The sequence below is a fragment of the Heptranchias perlo genome, chromosome 2 (assembly GCF_035084215.1).
Source record: "Heptranchias perlo isolate sHepPer1 chromosome 2, sHepPer1.hap1, whole genome shotgun sequence".
Lineage (NCBI taxonomy): Eukaryota > Metazoa > Chordata > Chondrichthyes > Hexanchiformes > Hexanchidae > Heptranchias > Heptranchias perlo.
Window position 1 is genome coordinate 158,210,044 of NC_090326.1, and position 25,153 is coordinate 158,235,196.

General features: G+C 41.9%; 1 protein-coding gene across 1 annotated transcript in view; it reads right to left on the bottom strand.

The window, feature by feature from the left end:
* Positions 1–595: 595 nt before the first annotated feature.
* LOC137334579 (meiosis-specific coiled-coil domain-containing protein MEIOC-like) overlaps positions 596–25,153 on the bottom strand; it is a 75,245-nt gene continuing 50,687 nt past the window's right edge. The window contains exons 3-8 of the mRNA XM_067999362.1: positions 24,668–24,837; positions 22,104–22,205; positions 19,558–21,385; positions 16,691–16,825; positions 8,793–8,973; positions 596–1,638 (exon numbers count right to left, since the gene is read on the bottom strand). Of these exons, the coding sequence (XP_067855463.1) occupies positions 1,352–1,638; positions 8,793–8,973; positions 16,691–16,825; positions 19,558–21,385; positions 22,104–22,205; positions 24,668–24,816 (2,682 nt within the window). The 5' untranslated portion in view covers positions 24,817–24,837 and the 3' untranslated portion in view covers positions 596–1,351. The remainder of the gene's footprint in view (positions 1,639–8,792; positions 8,974–16,690; positions 16,826–19,557; positions 21,386–22,103; positions 22,206–24,667; positions 24,838–25,153) is intronic.

Genomic DNA, 25,153 nt, shown 5'->3' on the forward strand with positions numbered 1-25,153 from the left:
GCCCTGTTTTTGGTTCTGAGGATTTCATTTATCATTACAATCTGATCTATTCAGGTGACTACAAAGTAGAGTTAAAGATAAAATTTTAGTTGAAAGTACTCAATTATCTAAACAGTTTTTTAAAAAATATAGGGATTCCAATTTTGTAATTTTTCTAAACTGACACAAACCTCCTTTCCAAAGATCAATAACACAATACCATGGAAAGTGGGCTGTACTGCTCGAGTGTTCCAGGGCCCAATCTAAATTTAGGATTTGGCCAGAGTACATAACAAGTAAAAATGAGAAGGCTGTAACAAATTCTATTACAATGCACAGAATTTCAGTTAGAATGGGAAAATAAATAGCCCATTGAATATATAAAAGGTGCATTTCCAGTGGATTTTAGCACATTACTATTTTTACAAAGCTCAATGATACAAATCGGTCTTTTTGTGTTTTAAGCCTCAGTTAGATAGGTTTAATTGACAGTTATTAAACCTCATCAGGACTGAATTTTTTTTCAGTTCCCAATACTTTTTCATAATCTAAAGTAGTAATTAAGAATATTCTGCATAATTGCAAAGCATAAAAGAGCATTCTTCACTGATTGGGTTTTTGAATAAATTCAACTCTTGTAGTAGAAATTATACTGCAGTTTAGAAAAGAAAAAAGGTTAATGACAGGAATTCTTTACTGGTCTTAAATGTAACAAAATCAGGCCAAAACAGACGCTAGGTAAAACTGCAAACAGTACTGTATTCCCTTAGCATTGTCACAGCAGCTCAATATTTATCTTCTCTCTCACTAAAATTCAAATTCTTGTTTCAGCAGTAAGGAAAAAACAGCAATTATTTGGTTTCTCTCCTCTTCAACACAAGATTTGGTATAATCTCCTGAACAGCATGGTTACTATCTGGTGACATCTAACATATACCAAAGTCTCTGCTTCAAGTAGAAATAAGTTTGCCAATATCCTGATGCAGCAGAAATTGCTCATTGCAGCAAAAACTGATGTAGCACCAGGATTTTACAGAAGTGGTTATCAAAAAATGACATTTTCACACTGTACTGAGATCAAATTTCACTTTTCAGGTGTTCTCAGAAACTGATAACTAGGTAACTACTTTCCATATCACTCCTCCTATCTCTTCTCAGAAATACGACTTGCCCTTACCATTCAGATTACCAGGCTAATTTCAAATTTAGGGAAACTTTTTTTAAACATGTGTGGCTTATCATTAATCCCAGATTTTCACACAATGCAAACAGATACTGCAATACTGCTTTAAACACTTCACCCACAGTTCGAAATATTCCATAGCACAACTCACAAAACAGTACAAGAGTTGCATTTTAAGCGGTCATCTTTTCAGAACACTTCTCTCCTACAATCACTTTCTCTCTTTATTGCTGCACATCCAGCATGGTCAGATTCAGGCTTCGCTAGCATTTTCTCTTCAATGAACCCTTTGTCTTCATTTTTGATAGCACCCCCTTGGCACAACTCCTTTAGTGCTTTTTCAATTTCAACTTGCTTGAGTAGAGTCCCCAGAGAACTTTTTGGCAAGGTCATCTGCAGTGCACACCAGAGGGCAGTGCGAGCCTTGCGTGTTGAAATAGTTAGTTCCTTTATGGCAGCTGCTAGGGCCAAAACATCTGCAGAAACAGAGAAACAGGCAATGAGCATACAGTCACAGATAGCGAGAGGATCAAAGTTAACTTTGGACAAGATTGTATATGTAGCAATGGCCAAATGACGGAGAGCAAGACATTTCTTTAAGGATCAATCAATACATTCAAATGTCAACACACATTTAGTGCACTGCCACATGTAGAAAACTTCTTGCTCCAAGATTTACAAACTGTTCAACAGACACCTGTGTACAAGGAACAGTAAATACATTTTATTTTATATTGTGTTTTTATTATAGACTAGAAAGTTGACAGCTATTATTCTTTCCAAAGTCGCAGTAAAAGAGGTAGTTGAGATACTGGATGGGCTAAGAATTGATAAAGAAGAGGTACTGGAAAGGCTGGATGCACTTAAAGTAGATAAGTCACCAAATCTGGATGGGATGCATCCTAGGTTGCTAAGGGAAGTAAGGGTGGAAATTGCAGAGGTACTGGCCAAAATCTTCCAATCATCCTTAGATACGGGGGTGATGCCAGAGGACTGGAGAATTGCAAATGTTACACGCTTGTTCAAAAAAGGGCATAAGGATAAACACAGCAACTACAGGCCAGTCAGTTTAACCTCAGTGGTGGGGAAGCTTTTAGAAACGATAATCCGTACAAAGTTAATAGTCGCTTGGACAAGTGTGGATTAATTAAGGAAAGTCAGCACGGATTTGTTAAAGGCAAATCGTGTCTAACTACCTTGATTGAGTTTTTTGATGAGGGCAATGGGGTTGATGTGTATATAGACTTTCAAAAGGTGTCTGATAAAGTGCCACATAATAGGCTTGTCAAAAAAGTTGAAGCCCATGGAATAAAAGGAACAGTGGCAGCATGGATACAAAATTGGCTAAATGACAGGGAACAGACAGTAGTGGTGAACAGCTGTTTTTCAGACTGGAGGAAGGTATACAGTGGTGTTCCCCAGTGGTCAGTACTAGGACCACTGCTGTTCTTTATATATATTAATGAGTTGGACTTAGGTGTACAGGGCACAATTTCAAAATCTGCAGATGACACAAAACTTGGAAGTGTAGTGAACAGTGAGAATGTTAGCAATAGACTTCAAGAGGGCATAGACAGGCTGGTGGAATGGGCGGACATGTTAGATGATATTTAACGTAATGAAGTGCGTGATACATTTTGGTAGGAAAAACCAAAGAAGAGGCAATATAAGCTAAAGGGTACAATTCTAAAGGGGGTACAGGAACAGAGAGACCTGGGAGTATATGTGGGCAAACCTTTGAAGCTGGCAGGACAGGTTGAGAAAGCAGTTTAAAAAAAAAAGCATATAGCATCCTAGGCTTTATAAATAGAGGCACAGAGCTCCATTTTAGCACCCCCTATCGGGTGCGTTCTTGGCGGGGGGGCTCCGAAAATCGGGGAATCCCGGAGCGGGTCGGGAGCCCGGCTCCAACCCGCCCACTTCCGGATTCCCCACAGACGCGCCGACGTGCGCGCGCAGCCCCCGCATGTGGGACTCCCGCAGGCAATTAAAGCCAGCAAGGTGCCACTTGAGAGTATTTATCTTGTCATTTCAGGTCATTAACAGACCTGATTAAGGGAATATGTCAGGAGGGGTGGGATTTTACATACAACTGGGACTGTTCCCCGTACTGGGGGAAACACTCCCAGTTGAAATGGACGTGTTGCAGCTATCAGCCTGTGGCGGCTGCAAAGGTCCATTTGACAGGTGGGGGGGGGGGCAGGGAGACCCTCACTCATTGCAGGAGGCCACTCTGTCACTTGGGACAAAGTTTGGCCTCCACCATCCTCCTCCTGACAAGAAAATTCACCAACTTGCACACTTACCCCGGGGTCCAGAGACATTTACCTACCTTGCGGACCCCCTCAGATGTACATCTTCCAGATGGGGGCCGCCGTAGCTGCAGTCATGACCTCCTCGGAGGGCGAACAGCATCAACAGCCTCGCCAGCCAAGCCGTCCACCTCTGACACGTGGAGCTCCACAACACAGTGCTGTGACACATCCACCTGCACAGCAGAAGGGAGGGCAACCGCAGAGAGAGATGCGTCGCAGGGGGCACTACCCTCGCCACAGGGTCCACAGACCGAGGCTCAGCTTCCTGGACCTCTCTGAGCAGCAGTGCACACGGAGGCTCAGAGTCACTCGACATGTAGTCGTGGACATCTGCAGCCTCCTTCATGCCGAGCTGCTCCCAGCTGGCCTGAGCACCATCTTCTTATCTGTCACTGTCAAAGTCACCACTGCCCTCAACACCTTCTCCTCCGCATCCTTCCAGGGTGCCACCCGGGACATCGCCAACGTCTCTCAGTCGTCTGCACAAAAGAGCCCTGCAAATACACCTACACCCACTTTGCAGTGACACAATGGGTGGCATCAGGTATGGGTCTTCATTGTGATCCTCAGGAAAGGGCATTATTGCACAAACCAGACAAGATTCGCAAAGACGTGGTAGTAGTGGTGCCAATATAATATGTGATGTGAGTGTCAGAAATTAAATAGAAGTAAAAACCATGACAAACCCTCAAACACCCTTGTGCATCCCCTTCATGCTCACAACACGTTTGCCTTACCCTTCCTACTGCACATATGTGATGCATGCCCTGTAGCTGCAGCACAGGTAGTGGCAGGTTGAGTGAGGCTGACCGTGAAAGAGATGCATGAGAGGGTGAGTATGAAATAGAGCCATGAGATTGTATGAGGATTGGGTAGAGTGGTAGTGGCGGGATGAGTACTGGCGAGGTGAGTAAGTGCAGGTAAGATGAGGATGAGGGTTCAGTGGGTGTGAGGGGTGATGTGATAGAGTAGTGTTGGCAGTGCAGAAGGAGATGTGGGGTGGGGGCGGTGATGTGGCAGACGGAGTGTAGGGGAATGAGTAAGTGTACTCACTTTGGCTGACCTACTTAGGTCATTGCAGCGCCTCCTGCACTGTATGCAGGTGGGCGATATGTTGGTGGTGCAGGTAACCTCCTCTGCCACCTCGAGCCAGGCCTTCCTGGTGGCAGAGGCAGGCCGCTTCCTCCCGCCCGCCGGGGGGAAGATCTCTGTACTCCCCCTCCTCCTCACTCCATCTAATGATACCTGGAGTGAGGCATCATTAAAGTGGGAGCAGCCTTCCCCCTGGGCTGCTCCATGCTGTATTTTTTCCTATTTGTTGCAGCATCAGTCAGTGGAGGTCTGCCCCTTTTAAATAGAGCTCCTCCAGCTGACAGACCTTACTGCGCACGCGCAGCCCGCCCGACGCGCAGCTCAGCAGTGGGGAACCCGGAAGAACAGGTAAGTGAATTCAATTAGGCTGCGATCGCGTGCGGGGCAGACTGATTTCGCCGGGCGCGTTACCCACGCGCCCAATAGCCCCCCCCGCCGCGAACCCGCAGCCCTGGCAATATCGAGCCCATAGAGTACAAAAGCAAGGATGTTATGTTGAACCTTTATAAAACACTGGTTCGCCACAATTGGGAGTATTGTGTCCAGTTCTGGGCACCACACATCAGGAAGGATGTGTAGGCCTTAGAGACGGTGCAGAAAAAAATGTTACTAGAATGGTTCCAGGGATAAGGTACTTCAGTTACATGGATGGACTGGAGAAGCTGGAGTTGTTCTCCTTAGAGCAGAGAAAGAACCAAAGACAACATAATATAGGCTGGGATAGTAATAATAAGGGGCAAAGAGGAGGAATTTTTGAAGTGCGTTCAGGAAAAATTTACTGACCAGTACGTTTCTGGCCCAACGAGGAAGGAGGCATTGCTGGACTTGGTTCTAGGGAATGAGGCAGGCCAAGTGGAACAAGTGTCAGTGGGGGAACATTTAGGGAACAGCAATCATAGTATCATAAGGTTTAGAACAGCTATGGAAAAGGACATGGACCACTCTAAAGTAAAAATACTCAACTGGAGGAAGGCCAATTTCAATGGGATGAGAACAGATCTGGCCCGGATAAATTGAAATTACAGATGGCAGGCAAAACTGTAATTGAACAATGGTTCAGGTACAGTCGAGGTACATTCCCACGCGGAAGAAAGGTTGGGCTACTAAAGCCAGAGCTCCCTGGATGATAAAAGAGATAGAGAGTAAGATGAAGCAGAAAAAAAAAGGGGTGTATGACAGATGTCAGGTTGATAACAGAAGTGAGAACCAGGCTGAATATAGAAAGTTCAGAGGAGAAGTGAAAAAGGAAATAAGACAGGCAAAGAGAAAGTGTGAGAATAAACTGGTGGCAAACATAAAAGGGAATCCAAAAGTCTCCTATAAGCATGTAAACAGTAAACGGGTAGTAAGAGGACGGGCGGGACCGATCAGGGACCAAAAAGGAGATCCACTCATGGAGGCAGAAGGGATGGCCAAGGTACTAAATGAGTACTTTGCATCTGTCTTTACCAAGGAAGAAGATGTTGCCAGAGTCTCAGTAAAGGAAGATGTAGTTGAAATACTGGATGGGCTAAAAATTGATGAAGATGAGATACTAGAAAGACTAGCTGTACTTCAAGTAGATAAGTCACCCGGTCCGGATGGGATGCATCCCAGGTTGCTGAGGGAAGTAAGGGTGGAAATTACAGAGGTACTGGCCATAATCTTCCAAACATCCTTAGATATGGGGGTGGTGCCAGAGGACTGGAGAATTGCAAATGTTACACCCTTGTTCAAAAAAGGGTGTCAGGATAAACCCATCAATTATAGGCGAGTCAGTCAGCTTAACCCCGACGGTGGGGAAACTTTTAGAAATGATAATCTGGGACAGAATTAGTAGTCATTTTGGCAAGTGTGGATTGATTAGGGAAAGCCAGCATGGATTTGTTAAAGGCAAATCATATTTAGCTAACTTGATAGAGTTGATGAGAGCAACGCGGTTGGTGTGGTGTATATGGACTTTCAAAAGACGTTTGATAAAGTGCCGCATAATAGGCTTGTCATCAAGATTGAAGCCCGTGGAATAAAGGGGGCAGTAGCAGCATGGATACAAAAGTGGCTAAGTAACAGGAAGCAGACAGTAGTGGTGAACGGTTGTTTTTCAGACTGTAGGGAGGTGTACACTTGTGTTCCCCAGGGGTCGGTACTAGGACCACTGCTTTTCTTGATATATATTAATGACTTGGACTTGGATGTACAGGGCACAATTTCAAAATTTGCAGATGACACAAACTTGAAAGGGTAGTGAATAGTGAGGAGGATATTGACAGCCTTCAAGAGGACATAGACAGTCTGGTGAAATGGGCAGACACGTGGCAGATGAAATTTAATGCAGAAAAATGCGAAGTAATACATTTTGGTAGAAAGAACGAGAAGAGGCAAGAAAAACTAGAGGGCACAATTCTAAAAGGGGTACAGGAACAGAGAGATCTGGAGATATATATGCAAAAATCGTTGAAGGTGGCAGGGGAGGTTGGGAAAGCGGTTAAAAAAGCAGCGGGGACCCTGGGCTTTATAAGTAGAGACTTAGAATACAAAAGCAAGCATAGAAGTTACAACATGGAAACAGGCCCTTCGGCCCAACATGTCCATGTCGCCCAGTTTATACCACTAAGCTAGTCCCAATTGCCTGCACTTGGCCCATATCCCTCTATACCCATCTTACCCATGTAACTGTCCAAATGCTTTTTAAAAGACAAAATTGTACCCGCCTCTACTACTGCCTCTGGCAGCTCGTTCCAGACACTCACCACCCTTTGAGTGAAAAAATTGCCCCTCTGGACCCTTTTGTATCTCTCCCCTCTCACCTTAAATCTATGCCCCCTCGTTATAGACTCCCCTACCTTTGGGAAAAGATTTTGACTATCGACCTTATCTATGCCCCTCATTATTTTATAGACTTCGATAAGATCACCCCTTAACCTCCTGCTCTCCAGGGAAAAAAGTCCCAGTATGTCTAACCTCTCCCTGTAAGTCAAACCATCAAGTCCCGGTAGCATCCTAGTAAATCTTTTCTGCACTCTTTCTAGTTTAATAATATCCTTTCTATAATAGGGTGACCAGAACTGTACACAGTACTCCAAGTGTGGCCTCACCAATGCCCTGTACAACTTCAACAAGACATCCCAACTCCTGCATTCAATGTTCTGACCAATGATGAACCTTTATAAAACAATGGTTCGACCACAACTGGAGTATTGTGTCCAATTCTGGGTACCGCGCTTTAGGAAAGATGTGAAGGCCTTAGAGAGGGTGCAGAAAAGATTTACTGGAATGATTCCTGGGATGAGGGACTTTAGTTACGTGGATAGACTGGAGAAGCTGGGGTTGTTCTCCTCGGAACAGAGAAGATTGAGAGGAGATCTGATAGAGGTATTTAATATCATGAAGGGTCTAGACAGAATAGGTAGAGAGAAACTGTTCCCATTGGTGGAAGGGTCAAGAACCAGAGGATATAGATTTAAGTTGATTGGCAAAAGAATCAAAAGGTGACATGAGGAAAAACTTTTTTTACACATGATGTGGAGATGCCGGTGATGGACTGGGGTTGACAATTGTAAACAATTTTACAACACCAAGTTATAGTCCAGCAATTTTATTTTAAATTCACAAGCTTTCGGAGGCTTCCTCCTTCGTCAGGTGAACATCGTTCACCTGACGAAGGAGGAAGCCTCCGAAAGCTTGTGAATTTAAAATAAAATTGCTGGACTATAACTTGGTGTTGTAAAATTGTTTACAATTTTTTTACACAGCAAGTGGTTAGGATCTGGAATGCAATGCCAGAGGGGCTGGTTGAGGCAGATTCAATCGTGGCTTTCAAAAGGGAATTGGATAAGTACTTGAAAGGAAAAAATTTGCCAGGCTCCAGGGATAGGGCGAGGGAGTGGGACTAGCTGGATTGCTCTTGCATAGAGCCAGTATGGACCTGATGGGCCGAATGGGAATGGCCTCCTTCCATGCTGTAACCTTTCTATGATTCTATAGTGTTTTATGAGCCAACTATTAGAATACCTTGGCCTCTGATATCCCCAAATGTCGTGAGGGAAGGACTATCAGGGCCAATGCTTCTTAAAGGGTTAGGATCCCATGTGGCAAAATCATCTAAGAATGACAGTGATGTCCTAAATGTATGGGAAATTGAACAAATAAGAAATATTTTAACAATGGAACATTCAATTCTCTTGTCTCAGTTCTAGTCATCACCACATACGTCAGAAGTTAATTTATTGTGAAGAACTGCTTACCCTTATCATCATTGTAGCGAGGTGCTCCTTGTCTCTGACGATTTGCAGCATTAATTATTTCATCTTTACGACGTGCTTGCGTGATATGGACAGCTTCCAAATGGCAATCGAGAGTTGTAGATATATTAGCATGAACAGGAGAACTTCGGAGTCGTTCCATTTTGCCAAGCAAAGTCAAGACCTGCCATGCAATTCAAATATCACCTTGAAAGACTTCCAGACAATTCTCAGTGAACATGTTAAATTTTCTTAGAGGAGAATGTAACTCTATGCTAAGTACCGTAACGATAGGTACTTCCCCATGCAGTTCCTCTTTGGTCTCCAATTACTCAAAAAGTAACACTTGGAAAAAAATAATCTTTGCCACTGATCTCTGCTTACCAGTCTCAAAGACCAATTCAGCAGACTTCTGTGGAATTTCATCCAAATCGCGGTCAAGTAATACATGGAAAAGATTACAGAGTGGGGAGAAATGAACAGGTGAAGGAGGAGAATTTGGTTAACTCGTTGGAAGATTGAGACCAAATTGGCAGAAAGGCCTTCTTCATCTAACCTAATATAAATTATTGGGTCTTGCCTTAGACATTCTCAGTCACAGTTCTGTTAGTCATTCCCATAAGCGTTCTGAGTATCTTAGGGCTGTGTCCATGTTGCCCAATATCTAACTATACAAGTGTAACCCAGAGGTGCAACAATATTACCCCCTTGTGACCTAAACTGGATATTCATGTCTTTTGCACGTATGCTTCTTTGGTGTCTTTAAAAATGGACCAAGAAAACACTTAGTGAGTCAAGGCCAGGTACAATCATTTTTTTTATTTATGTGTTCTAAGGAAATGGATATTACTGGCAAAGCTCTATTTATTGACAATCCCTAGTTACCCTTAGAAAGTGTTGTGGGACCACTTCAAAGTGGCATTAAAAGTTAACCACATATTGTGAGACTGGAGTCATGTTCAGGCCAGACCAGGTAGGGGTGGCAAGTTCCCATCCCTGAATGACATTAGTGAACCAGTTGGGTTTTCATGACAATCATTGTTACTTTCTGGTGCCAGCCCACAGATTACCAGATTTAGTAAAATTTCACAATTTGCCATGGTGGGTTTTGAACTCACGACTGCTGGGTTGCTAGTCCAATACCATAATCATTAGGTTATTGTACCCATTTCTCAAGCTTTACTTCACAGAAAATATAGAGTAACAATTATGATCAGATTCACTTAGCTCAGTGTGGCTTGTCTTTGCGTTGTAATACAAAATAATCAATAGGCAACCCTTCCTCACATCAGTAGGTTGTCTTGATTTAAACAGAACAGCAAAGTTTTCACTGGCTCCACTGGGCGGAAACAGAGCTGTAGCACCCCGAAAATCACAGGGCAAAAACTGTTTGGTGCCTGCAGTCCACTTGGTAATGAGGGGCCTTCAACACAGACCGTCCTCCTGATGGCACTATTGGACTATCGACCAGCGCACTCCGCCAGTCGCCCACCAGAGTCACCCCCAACACAATGGATGTGAGGTGTTTATCGATTGCTAGGACATGCTAACAAACTTCACATTATGAGGAACCTACATGAAAACTTTGCTCATTAGCATTTCAACCACTTTGATTTAAAAACCCAACATTTAAAAGTAACTCTTTTTCAAATCCTCCTTGTGGATACATGGTCAAAAAAAATCCCAAAACATGAAACCTATCTTGTCATGAATCTTTTGATCTTATTATGAAGGACTTCTGCCCACTCCCCCCACAATTCACTGCGCTATTCATAATAATGGCAGAAATATACTGCAGGTGCTTGAGGATCTAAAAAGAGGAAAGACGAGTTAATGTTCCAGGTAGGGCTCTTTGTCAGACTGATAAGGATGGCAATTCTGACAACGGGTCTCACTTAAAGTAAAGTCTCTTTTCAAACGCAGATGGACATGCTATATATTTACAGCATTCTCTGTTTTTATTTCACATTTTTGGCAGTCACAGTTTATCTCATGCATACTAAATGGTACAAAAGAGACCTGGGGATGTACGTGCACAAGTCTTTGAAGGTGACAGGACAAGTTGAGAAGGCTGCTAAAAAGGCATATGGGATCGTGGGCTTTATAAATAGAGGCATGGAGTACAAAAGCAAGGAAGTTATGCTAAACCTTTATAAAACATTGCTTAAGCCCCAGCTGGAATATTGTGTCTAATTCTGGGCACCACACTTTAGGAATGATATCAAGGCCTTAGAGAGGGTGCAGAGAAGATTTACTAGAATGGTATCAGGGATGAAAGACTTCAGTTATTTGAATTGGATAAATATTTGAAGGGAAAAAATTTACAGGGCTATGGGGAAACAGCAGGGGAATGGGACTATTGGAGAGCTCTTTCAAAGAGCCGGCACAGTGGGCCGAATGGCCTCCTCCTGCACCCTTACACTAATGTTGATACTTTTAAGTGAACATAATTAAATTTTACATTGCTCAATATTTTAACTACCTAAGCCTTAGTAGCATAGTGGTTATGTTACTGGACTAGTAATCCAGAGGCCTGGACTAATAATCCGGAGTCATGAGTTCAAATCCCACCACGGCAGCTGGGGAATTTAAATTCAATTAATTAAATAAAATCTGGAATTAAAATACTAGTATCAGTAATGGTGCCCGTGAAACTACCGGATTGTCGTAAAAACCCATCTGGTTCACTAATGTCCTTTAGGGAAGGAAACCTGCCGTCCTTACCCGGTCTGGCCTATATGTAACTCCAGACCTACAGCAATGTGGTTGACTCTTAACTGCCCTCTGAAATGGCCTAGCAAGCCACTCAGTTGTAAAATCTCGCTAAAAAAAGTCACAATAAAATAAAACCGGATGGACCACCCGGCATCAGACCACGAGGCACCGGACACGACAAAGGCAAACCAAGCCCAGTCGACCCTGCAAAGTTCTCTCACTAACATCTGGGGACTTGTGCCAAAATTGGGAGAGCTGTCCCACAGACTAGTCAAGCAACAGCCTGACATAGCCATACTCACAGAATCATACCTTTCAGCCAACATCCCAGACTCTTCCATCACCATCCCTGAGTATGTCCTGTCCCACCGGCAGGACAGACTCACCAGAGGTGGCGGTACAGTGGTATACAGTCAGGAGGGAGTGGCCCTGGGAGTCCTCAACATTGACTCTGGACCCCATGATATCTCATGGTATCAGGTCAAACATGGGCAAGGAAACCTCCTGCTGATTACCACCTACCGTCCTCCCTCAGCTGATGAATAGTCCTCCTCCATGTTGAGCACAACTTGGAGGAAGCACTGAGGGTAGCAAGGGCACAGAATGTACTCTGGGTGGGGGGCTTCAATGTCCATCACCAACAGTGGCTCGGTAGCACCACTTCTGACCGAGCTGGCCGAGTCCTGAAGGACATAGCTGCCAGACTGGGCCTGCGGCAGGTGGTGAGCGAACCAACACAAGGGGAAAACTTACTTGACCTCGTCCTCACCAATCTACCTGTCGCAAATGCATCTGTCCATGACAGTATTGGTAGGAGTGACCACCGCACAGTCCTCGTGGAGACGAAGTCTCGTCTTCGCATTGAGGACACCAGCCAACGTGTTGTGTGGCACGACCACCATGCTAAATGGGATAGATTCAGAATAGATCCAGCAGCTCAAAACTGGGCATCCATGAGGCGCTGTGGGCCATCAGCAGCAGCAGAATTGTATTCCAGCACAATCTGTAACCTCATGGCCCGGCATATTCCTCACTCTACCATTACCAAGAAGCCACGGGATCAACCCTGGTTCAATGAGGAGTGTAAAAGAGCATGCTAGAAGCAGCACCAGGCGTACCTAAAAATGAGGTGCCAACCTGGTGAAGCTACAACTCAGGACTACATGCATGCTAAACAGCAGAAGCAACATGCTATAGACAGAGCTAAGCAATTCCACAACCAACGGATCAGATCAAAGCTCTGCAGTCCTGCCACATCCGGTCGTGAATGGTGGTGGACAATTAAATAACTAACGGGAGGAGGAGGCTCTGCAAACATCCCCATCCTCAATGATGGCGGAGTCCAGCACGTGAGTGCAAAAGACAAGGCTGAAGCGTTTGCAACCATCTTCAGCCAGAAGTGCCGAATGGATGATCCATCTCTGCCTCCTCCCGATAGCCCCACCATCACAGAAGCCAGTCTTCAGCCAATTCGATTCACTCCACGTGATATCAAGAAAGGGCTGAGTGCACTGGATACAGCAAAGGCTATGGGCCCGGACAACATCCCGGCTGTAATACTGAAGACTTGTGCTCCAGAACTAGCTGCGCCTCTAGCCAAGTTGTTCCAGTACAGCTACAACACTGGCATCTACCCGACAATGTGGAAAATTGCCCAGGTATGTCCTGTCCACAAAAAGCAGGACAAATCCAATCTGGCCAATTACTGCCCCATCAGTCTACTCTCAATCATCAGCAAAGTGATAGAAGGTGTCGTCGACAGTGCTATCAAGTGGCACTTACTCACTAATAACCTGCTCACCGATGCTCAGTTTGGGTTCCGCCAGGATCACTCAGCTCCAGACCTCAATATAGCCTTGGTCCAAACATGGACAAAAGAGCTGAATTCCTACCTAGCATAAAGATATATGGTAGTGGTTGTTGGAGGCCAACATCTCAGCCCCAGGACATTGCCACAGGAGTTCCTCAGGGCAGTGTCCTTGGCCCAACCATCTGCAGCTGCTTCATCAATGACCTTCCCTCCATCATAAGGTCAGAAATGGGGATGTTCTCTGATGATTGCACAGTGCTCAGTTCCATTCACAACCCCTCAAATAATGAAGCAGTCCGAGCCCGCATGCAGCAAGACCTGGACAACATCCAGGCTTGGGCTCTTAAGTGGCAAGTAACATTCGTGCCAGACAAGTGCCAGGCAATGACCATCTCCAACAAGAGAGAGTCTAACCACCTCCCCATGACATTCAACGGCATTACCATTGCCAAATCCCCCACTATCAACATCCTGGGGGTCACCATTGACCAGAAACTTAACTGGACCAGCCATATAAATACTGTGGCTACAAGAGCAGGTCAGAGGCTGGGTATTCTGCGGTGAATGACTCACCTCCTGACTCCCCAAAGCCTTTCCACCATCTACAAGGCACAAGTCAGGCGTGTGATGGAATACTCTCCACTTGCCTGGATGAGTGCAGCTCCAACAACACTCAAGAAGCTCGACACCATCCAGGACAAAGCAGCCCACTTGATTGGCACCCCTTCCAGCACCCTAAGCATTCACTCCCTTCACCACCGGTGCATCGTGGCTGCAGTGTGTACCATCCACAGGATGCACTGCAGCAACTCACCAAGGCTTCTTCGACAGCACCTCTCAAACCCACAACCTCTACCACCTAGAAGGACAAGAGCAGCAGGCACATGGGAACAACAAATCACACGCCATCCCGACTTGGAAATATATCGCCGTTCCTTCATCGTCGCTGGGTCAAAATCCTGGACCTCCCTCCCGAACAGCACTGTGGGGGAACCTTCACCACACGGACTGCAGCGGTTCAAGAAGGCAGCTCACCACCACCTTCTCAAGGGCAATTAGGGATGGGCAATAAATGCCGGCCTCACCAGCGACGCCCACATCCCATGAACGAATAAAAAAAAAAACTGGAACTGAAACTACAACTTTCAGATGAACATGCACAATTACTGAAATGCTTAGCATCATACACACCCTTAACATAGAGCTGAAATGACATTTTATCACAAACACAAACACATTTGTAAATCCCAACATCTTCTAGGGTTAAATTGTTGACTTTCAAGATACGGCGTTTGAAGTTTGAAATTCCTACTATGATACTATGTGCAGAGACTAGAGAAACCCGGGTTGTTCTCCTTATAGCAGAGAAGGTTATGGGGAGATTTGATAGAGGTGTTCAAAATCATGAAGGATTTTGAGTGAGTAAATAAGAAGAAACTGTTTCCAGTGGTAGAAGGGTCGTTAACTAGAGGACACAGATTTAAGGTAACTAGCAAAAGAACCAGTGGCGACATGATGAAAAAGAATTTTTCGCAGTGAATTGTTATGATCTGGAATGCACTGCATGAAAGGGTGGTAGAAGCTGATTCAATAATAAACTTTCAAAAGGGAACTGGTTAAATACTTGAAGAGGGAAAATTTGCAAGGCTTTGGGGAAAGAGTAGGGGTGTGGGACTAATCAGATAGCTCTTTCAAAGAACCAGCACAAGTACAATGGGCAAATGGCCTCCTTCTGTGCTGTATCATTCTATGATTCTATAATGTCATAGGACGGAACAGCTCTACAAAATTGTCTTCTCCCAACCTCCCTCTAACCAATGGTTCTAAATCATAAAATCAGTGACTCAGAGGTAATCTTAAGTACTGATAGCTCCCTTTAAAAGAATTAGAAATACAACATATTTATCCTTCCCTTTTTACTTATGATGAGACTTAAGTGCTTGTAGTTGAAGGCTATGGCACGACACATGTGACGGAGAATAAAGTTCATCCAAAAACATGTAGGATGCGAGACCTACATGTTTTTGCAGATACTTCATTCTCAGCATAAAGCTTAAGAAGTGAAACTCCATGTCGAGATGAAAAATCTAAAACTCCCAATAATAATTTTACTTAATCATTTTTGTAGGGGAGGGGAGTGAAGTATATAAATCCAATGACACAATAAATTATAATAAACATTATTCAGAAGAGTTGACATTTGTAGCTTTTCTTCAAATGCAACGCAATGGATGTTAGCATATAGGAGCGAGGAAGCTCTGTTGGTAGCTCAGTAAAGGCATAAACAATCGAGTGTAAATTGCAATAAAATCAACATGTAGCGTAAAAACATTTACATATATTTTGATAAATAAAATGTTGCGTTTCTTAACAAAACACTAAGTATCTGATGTGGAGTTAAATTTAAAAATTGCATCAGAATTAGATGAGTTTGCCTCAACTCCTGATGTGAATTATTCACGTTTGTCACTATTTGCTAGTGATAAAGATAATGTTTGCAGTACTCTTGAGTATCTTAGTATAATTTTCCAGTCAAACTAAACAGCAAGATTGGAGATATTAATCTCCTGAAAAAAAACACTAATGGAAAGGTTCTACAGACACACTGCTATACTATTATACAGTTCAATGTGGGATTCTTAGATAACCATTTATAAGTGACAGAGTAACAGAGGTGCATATTTTCAAAATTACAAAAACGAAGGCAGCGCAGCATGTTGGGGGAAAAAAACAACAGGAAAGCCATCACAAAGACAACCTGTCACACCTCCTAGTATCTATCTCAGTTGTTTTGGCAGAAACCTCAGAGCAGATTCCCTGGCTTCTCTCCTGCATGGCCCAGGGAGATAAGGGAAAAGAGAGAAACTAACTCCAAAAGTAAATTCAATATTAAAAAGGGTACTTAGTATTTACAAGTTGTTGTACTACTGGAACAATTTATAGATTTGTGCCCATAATTCTGTAATTTTATGGCCATAGAAAGGAAAGGAAAAATGAATGAAAAAAATACTTGAGAGTGTATCAGCTCGGGTTGCTCTTTCATACCCAGTTCTAAGAAGCAATAATAGTGGCCTATAATCAGGTTGCTTCCCTATCCTTTCTACTGCATAATAGTGTGTGATTGGGTAGAATTTAAGCACTTCAAATTATGCAATATTAGTTAACAAATACTTAGCACATGTCTGATATCCCTTTGTGCCTATTTTAACTGAGTGGTTTAAAATAAACAGTTTTTTTTAAGACAAAGAAATTTAAATTTGTATGTTAATATTCCACTGTTTTATTAATTAAGACCTAAGAGAATGGGCAAAACAATTAAAACAAATTGTGGGAAAGAAAATAAACACAAAACAAACACTCCTAATACCAAACCTACCCTAGCTTGTTCACGTAACTGATCAACAATTAAACGATCTACTCTTGAGGGATTGGAAGGCAGGCGAGGAATAGGAGTATTGTTTGAACTGGACACTCGCTTTCCAGGAAAATTTCTTGCAAGCTCAGCTTCAGTCTGTAATAAAAAAAATAAAATAAAAGTGAAGAATGAGATCAATGTTTTAAATTTGTCTTCCTGGTGTGCCCATTATAATTTTGTGGAGAAGTTTTGATGAATAGGTTCACATCATCTGTGAACATTAATGATCTTGACATGAGAACAGAGGAATATCAAAATTTGCTAATGATACCGAATTAGAGAATTGGCAAACTATGAGGAACACTGCAGTGAACTGCAGATATGTGGGAAATTCAGTTAGTACATTTTGGGGAAAAGAGAATGGAAACATAACCTAATAAGACAAAATTCTCAATATACAGAGGAACAGAAAGATCTGGAACTCCAGATACAGATCTCTAAAAAGGTTTCAGGTAGTAAAGGTAAACGGCATCCTGAGTCTTAAATACAGGGGCACTAATTATAAATACAAGGAGGCAACAGTGAATCTACACAGAACATTGGCTGGGCCACAGTTGGAGTACTATTTCATTGCCCAAGGAACATTCTCTCTTCCTTTCAAAATGGCCATTAGCATCCCCGCTCAAAACCCAACCTTGACCCTTCTGATCTCACCAACTGCCACTCCATCTCTAATTTCTCTACTATCTCAAGATCCCTAAACATCGCATTGCTTCAAAACTCTGTGCCCAACTCTCCCATAACTTCTTACTCAAATTTTTCCTGTCTGGATTCTGCCAATCTCACTGTACCAAAAACAGTCTTTTCCGAAGCCGTAAACAATATTCCCTTTGACTGTGATAAAAGATGCAGTATCCTTCTCAACCTCTCCACAGCATTTGACACAGTTGACCACGCCATCCTCCTCCAATGGCTTTTCTCTGTTGTCCAGTTCCAGGGAACACCCTCGCATAGTTCTATTACCACCTTTTTGAATATAGCAATAGTTTATCTTCCCTCCCCCACACTGTAATCTCCATCTATCTTTGCTCTCCTCTTCTCGCTGCCCATCGAAGACATCACCCTCAGACACCAGTTCTGCACCACCTTTCTCAAATGTTTGTCTGACATCTAATCTCTAGCACTATATTTCTCTCAATCACTCCGTCTCTATCATTCTCACCTCCTATGCATCCCCCCTTTCACCTCAACGATGGCAAGGCTTTCAACCCTGCAGCCTACTCTCTAGAATTCCCTACGTAACCCTCTCCATCACTTCAACCATGCTTTTGGTCACTGTTCCTAATGTCTTCGTTTCTGGCTTGGCATGTGTTTTCCAAATGCTTATTCCATGTTTTTTTAACGTTAAAGGCACTATATAAAATGGAAGTTGCTATTGTAAATAAATCAGTAACATAGGATATAAATTTATCATTAATACTAGAAACAGAAAGGGAAGGTTAGAAAAAGAAATTCATGCAAAGTGTTATTAGGCTAAGTAAAACATTACGACAAGTGACTATTGAAGCCATATCAATCAAGCATTAAAGAGGGAATTCGATCATCATTGCAAGAAAAATATTAATGGGAACTGGGAAAAAGCAGAAATAGGATTAGTATAGATTGTTCCAATGTTGGGATTGCACAGGCGATGGGTCAACTAGCTTCCTTCTGTGCTGTAATTCCTATGATATTATGAACAGTACAGATTCATTTTAGTTAAAGGCCAGAAGACTGGGATTTTGATTCTCTCTGGGCTGGATTCAGATCTAAATCCCAGAAGGAAAAGAGCAATGTTCTAACTCAGTGCCTTGCCTAGCCAGCACCCCCAGGATTTCTCATGCTAAACTTAACTCCTTTTAACAGCTATCCTAAAGGACAGTATGAGGACTGTAGAAGCAATTTTCCACCACAATAAGAAATGCCACGTGGTCAACAAAGTTCACTGAATACCATTTGTTCACTCCTTCACAATATTAAGCATAGTCTAGAATTTCCGTGCTGAAAACATGATTAAAGGGAGCAATTATATTGGTAGATTAATGTGCTGACAATGGTGAAAGTCAATTCAATGCCATCCAGTGCCTGTAAAATAAAATATTTCACTTACGTGGCATTCTGTAGATTAACACATTAATTAAATACAATTCAACAAAACTTACCAAATTTATTATAAATAGTCATACAGCAATTAAAAAGGACTTAAAATATTTGGACATAAGAGGAGCCTTAACACATCACTATAGTATATTTAATAAATCTAACAGGACAGTGAAGGAGTTTAAACCTACTAGAGGGTATGAATAAAAGTTCTTGAAGTATCTCAAGTTAACTTTCACTGTAATGAAAAGAAATTAGTGCCTGTTAATGTTACTATGACTTTCATTAGCTCAGTATTATGGTGAGAACTAACTCTGTGTGCCTAATCTCGACACTCAAAATGTTTTAAGCAGCTCTGGAACCATTTCATAATGTTCTCAAAGGCGATGCACTTTTAAAATATTTTGTTAATGCAATACTCTTATTAATAATATTTGCCAGTTATTCAGCTAAATTACAAACAGTGATACTAAAGTAATCTTTGTAAGTCTCGCAAAATCAAACTATTGCAGTTAAATGGTATTTTATTTTAAACTGCTGTATGTAGCTTGGTAAAATAAAATAAATATTCTTTTATTTAAATTGTCTTACACTCTACCTTTACATCCCCTTTCCAGCATCCTCTGTTTGACTACCTTGCAGAGTCTTTTCTGGATATCATTTAGTGGTTCATTCTGGAATGTGCAAAACCAAGAAATAAACTTAAACAACACAAACATAAGTGGACATTAATTCCTGCAAGTCTTTACCTTTTTCCTCTCTTTTTCCAAAGCTCGCCACTGCTCATAACACTCCTCCAGTCGAACATGAAGTTCATTTGCTGGGCCACTACGATTCTTCATAGGTCTGTATTTGGAAAAAGGTGGTGGAAATCCAAAGCAGGGTGCGGTCATATCACCACCAAAAAGCTCATTCATAAAAGGATGCAGCTGATTAAAGTCGTCATAATGAAAAAAGTCAATTAGTTCAGGGAATGGAAATGCTGAAGGAGGAAAAGGAAAACTGGCTGAAGAAAATCCATGTGGGCCAAATTGGGAAAAGTTTTGACTTTGCTTAAAATCGGGCATCATGAATGGGAACGGGGGTACAAAAGAATGATTAATGAAATCAGACAAATTGCTACCATCCTGTTCTTGTTTTCTACGGTAACTATTATATTGTTGGTGATTTTGACCAAAGGGTCCAGACTGCAAAGGATGTGGATACCCATTTTTTCGTCCTCTTTTATCATCCCTGTTGTTACCACCATTGTGTCCGTGTTTGTTAGGATATCTGAAATATTTGGCTGGCTCATCATTACCAAGATTGTGATGTGGTGTCCAGTTGGTACCAAAGCCAGTAGACTGCTTTCGATATTGATCATCTCTGGCGGCAGAAGATTCAATTTGCAATGGTGTACTAGTCTTGTTTTGTTCTTGTATCTGAACACCAGCACTGGATGAACCCCAATCATTAATGGTATTGCTAGGAAACTTTAGACACCCATCTTGCCTTAAGGATTCCAATGGAGCTGCTGGAGGATAATAGGTAGGTTGAAGGACACTAGAAATTGGCAACTGTGTTGGAGACCCGGTACTTACAGCGGAAATAGTTGACGTCTGTGTGCTTGTTGAAATTATGTTCCCATCTTTTCTAAACACTAGATTAGGCTCACCGGTGGGGCTCAACGTGTTGCTATCAGACCACAACAGGCTGCTTTGGGAAGAATGAGGACTATATTCGCTACACTGTGGCATAATCTTTGTCAAATGAACATACTCAGATGACCTAGGAAGACCATCTAAACAATTCTGATACAGCTTTTCACACTGATTCTCAAAATTGCCTCGTAAAATACGAGTACGGTTTTCCTGTTTTGGAAATTCTGAAGCAGGTTTTCGGATCATGTCAGCAACAAAGCCATTCTCCTTAGAAAACTGCTGCCCATGGAAGTCCATTTGTGAAACAGAAGAGCTATTTTTAAGAGAACTGGCACTGAAGTCTTCATATCCTTTTTGAATTGGTTGTTTTTCCTGCAACACCTTGCCCCACATTTCACCAACATGTGAGCTGTAACTATTTTCAGAATTCCGGCTGCGATCTTTAATCCCAAATGTTGCAAATTTATTCTCTCTGAATCGGTCAGTTTTGTAGTGCTCTTTGTGTGTGTTTGTGTTATTACTACTGTAATTATTATGGAAGCTATGTGTAGTAAAATCAGAAACTCCCCTCTCTGCTTCCTCATAATTTCGTAAGCAGCGATCAAATTCCTTGGTCTGTAAGGAGAATCCTTCTTTATGAGGCATAGTATTGTTTCTCACAGCAGATGAGACATCACTGGGTCGAGAATCACACTGATTGGTATCCTTATTAATCATGGACATCCATGGTTCTGAAAGATTAAAACCTTGAAACCCCTGATAAAGTTCATCAAATTTTCCTTTTTCAGCTAATGTCTGAGAGTTTTCTTCATAGTATTCAGAAATGCCCATACTATTTGAAATTCTACTGTTTTCCATGTTATTTTTCAAAGCTGTTCCAGCACCATCCCCATTTGCAGACGACCAAATCGACTGAAACAACCTAGAGGATGTACTCCTGCAGGAAAACAAAACAATTACAACTGAAAGACACTAACTTTATGATGCATCAGCATGAATTTTACAATACATTGTCAGTTTTCTTAGTTGGAGCATATAGTGCAGACAGATTGTGTCAGATAGTACTTCCTTCATTTTACTTCTGTCTTTCAGCAATATAACAAAGTTAAGCTATTGCTGAGGAAGCACATACATAAAGAATAAACAGTTCTCTTAATTTCTCATGATAGCAGCTGCTGAAAGAAAAGGACTGTATAAATTCCAATAAGCACATAAATAGTGCAATAGTACCTTGCATGGATGAAAGATATTTTTAAGTGATTTCAGCCGTTATGAAAACCACTCCATTATATCAATAGGGCAGGTTCTGCAGCAACATAGCCTGTACCACCACTGCAGAACAGTTTTAGGAACAGGTCATTGAGGATGCAGATATGCTACCACTTTCACATTGATGCAAGGAAGTTTTGGTGAATGTCAACAAAAAAGTATCAGGATAACTTAGGAGCCTATTGAATACACTAAAGCTGCACCCATAACACCCCCTCTAGGAGGCCATCACAATGTGCAGTATAACTCCAGCCTACAAATACTAAATGTCAACTGCCATTTTCAAATTTATAACAACTTCAAAACCTAAAATGAAACAGCAGTGAAATGTATCAGAACCAGCCTAAATTTAAAGTGCACCTATAAATCAGTAAAACCTGACTTACCAATCAGAAAAGGATTCTGGTTTATCAGGCTCGTCCAGTATGCTGGAGACCAGTCCAAATAAATCAGGTGTATTTCCAGAATCTGATAAATTAATCTGGGCTCTGAAATAAGAACATTTATTTTATATATCATTGAAAACAAACTCTACTGGGATATTAGGACTTCACATTATCAGTTTTCATTTTTGAAAAAAATCGTAGGAACATAGGAACAGGAGTAGGCCATTTGATAAGAGCATGGCTGATCTGTGATCTAACTCCATATACCTGCCTTTGTCCTTATCCCTTAATACCTTTGGTTGGCAAAAAGCTATCTATCTCAGATTTAAAATTAGCAATTGAGCTAGCATCAATTGCTGTTTGTGGAAGAGAAACTTCTACCACCTTGTGTGTAGAAGTATTTTCTAATCTCACTCCTGAAAGGTCTGGCTCTAATTTTTAGACTGTGCCCCCTACTACTAGAATCCCCAACCAGTGCAAATAGTTTCTCTCTATCTACCCTATCTGTTACCCTTAATATCTTATAAACTTCGATCAGATCACCCCTTAACCTTCTAAACTCGAGAGAATACAACCCCAATTTGTGTAATCTCTCCTCGTAACTTAATCCTTGAAGTCCGGGTATCGTTCTAGTAAACCTACGCTGCACTCCCTCCAAGGCCAATATGTCCTTCCAAAGGTGCGGTGCCCAGAACTGCTCACAGTACTCCAGGTGCGGTCTAACCAGGGTTTTGTATAGCTGCAGCATAACTTCTGCCCCCTTGTACTCTAGTCCTCTGGACATAAAGGCCAGCATTCCATTAGCCTTATTGATGATTTTCTGCACCTGTTCACGACACTTCAATGATCGATGTACCTGAACCCCTAAGTCCCTTTGGACATCCACTGTTTTTAACTTTTTACCATTTAGAAAGTACCCTGTTCTATCCTTTTTTGATCCAAAGTGGATGACCTCACATTTGTCTACATTGAATTCCATTTGCCACAGTTTTGCCCATTCACCTAATCTATCAATATCCCTTTGTAATTTTATGTTTTCATCTACACTGCTTACAATGCCACCAATCTTTGTGTCTTCAGCAAACTTAGATATGAGACTTTCTATGCCTTCATCTAAGTCATTAATAAATATTGTGAATTTAACAAATATTGTGAATATCCAGAAATTGTTGCAACAGAGAAATGTACAGGATCAGAAAAGACCGCTACTGTCCATCTCTTTAATAGTTTGATAGTATTGCCATTTTTTAAAAAAAACACAAGGACTGAATATTTTCATTTACCAAAAAAAAATCTAGCTACCTCTTGAATTTGTCGACATTACACATCTCCACTGTCTCCCTGGGCAGGTTGTTTCGTGCCTTCACCACCCTGTTTGTGAAGTAGTTAAATCTAAACTGTTCATCTTCTAAGATCAAGTATCTGCTCATGATTAGAGTTTGTCATTATGTCAAATGATTTGGATGGGTTCAGTTTAGCTATAACTCTGAATTTGAAAACTTCAATAATGTCTCCTAAACTTCAGGCATAAAGAATCCCAGCTTCTATGGTTTCTCCTTGTAACTCAGGTGTCCAATCCCAGTATCAGTCCAGTTGGCTTCCTATGTACCCACATCACATCAAGGATGTCCCAACTGTAGTATCATATCTGTACATTGTACTCCTTGTAGGGCCAAACCAGCAAGTATACAAGTTCATGATTATCCTCTAGTACTGGCTATCTTTTGGGGTTTATTTTGGGATTTTCAAGAACAGATAAAAATCAGGAAAAAAAAGTCAAAAGTTCACTGGAAAGCAGAGGAAAAATTATTTAGGCATTTGAGAAAAGTTACGTGCAATATGTCACCAGTATCCATTTTCAGTGTATTATCGGAGTGTGCAAAAAGCAAAAGTATAATACAAGGATTTTTAACAGTGATTTTCTCTTTATTGAAAAACAACATGATAAAAAAGGACTTGCATTTAAAAAGTACATTACCACAACTCAAAATTTCTCAAAGCACTTCGCGAATAAATAGCTACTTTGAAGTGCAGTGCCTGTTATGCAAGCAATGTGGAAGCCATTTTACATATAGTAAAATCATACCAACAGCAATGAGATGAACTACCAGCTATCTGTTTTTGGTAGGCTGGATTTAAACTCAGGTTTCAAAAGTACAAGGCCAGTGTCTAACTCATTGCACCTTCCAGTTCCCACCTGATTTCCTCATTTGTGCTCATCAATATTAAGGATGTTGTCCACATCTAGCATTCCCAGGTCTGGTATATCACAGTTAAATGTACAGTTAAACCCTCTCTATTCCATGCAACAATATGCCTGAGACCCCAACTCAGAAGGGTTACCCTACTACAGCAGTGTAGCATATTACAATATCTAGTCCCCATCACATTGTATTATCTGAATAATACAATGACACATTCCACCTAAACTCAAAGATAGTAAATTAAGATACTGTACATCAGAAGTGCATTGATCCCAGCTAGAATGAACTTACCACCACAATACTATCGAAACTGTCTTAAGTACTCAACAGTTCCTTAAAACTTCAGTAAAATGGCTTTACCTTTGTTTAGGGCCATCATGAAAAGCAACTGGAGGTACGCCATCGTCAGCAAACACAGACCAATGACTGTACAAAATCGCCGGATCCACGGAAGGTGTAGAACTGCTGAGGCCACTCAACAGAGAAGTTGAGAAAAGCTGCTGTTCCATGTTATCTCCTTACCAATTTACCTGTTGGATAATCAGAACTGTTATTACAGAAACTGTTCATTTTTTCACCTGTCACAACATACACGAAATCAAAGAATCATAGAATGGTTGCAACACGGAAGGAAACCATTCAGCCCATCAAGTCCTTGCCGGCTCTCTGCACGAGCAATCCAGCTGGTCCCACTACCCCGCCCTTTCCCCATAGCCCTGCAATTTTTTTCCCTTCAAGTACTTATCCAATTCCCTTTTGAAAGCCATGATTGAATCTGCCTCCGCCATCCCCTCAGGCAGTGCATTCTAGATCATAACCACTCGCTGTGTAAAAAAGTTTTTCCTC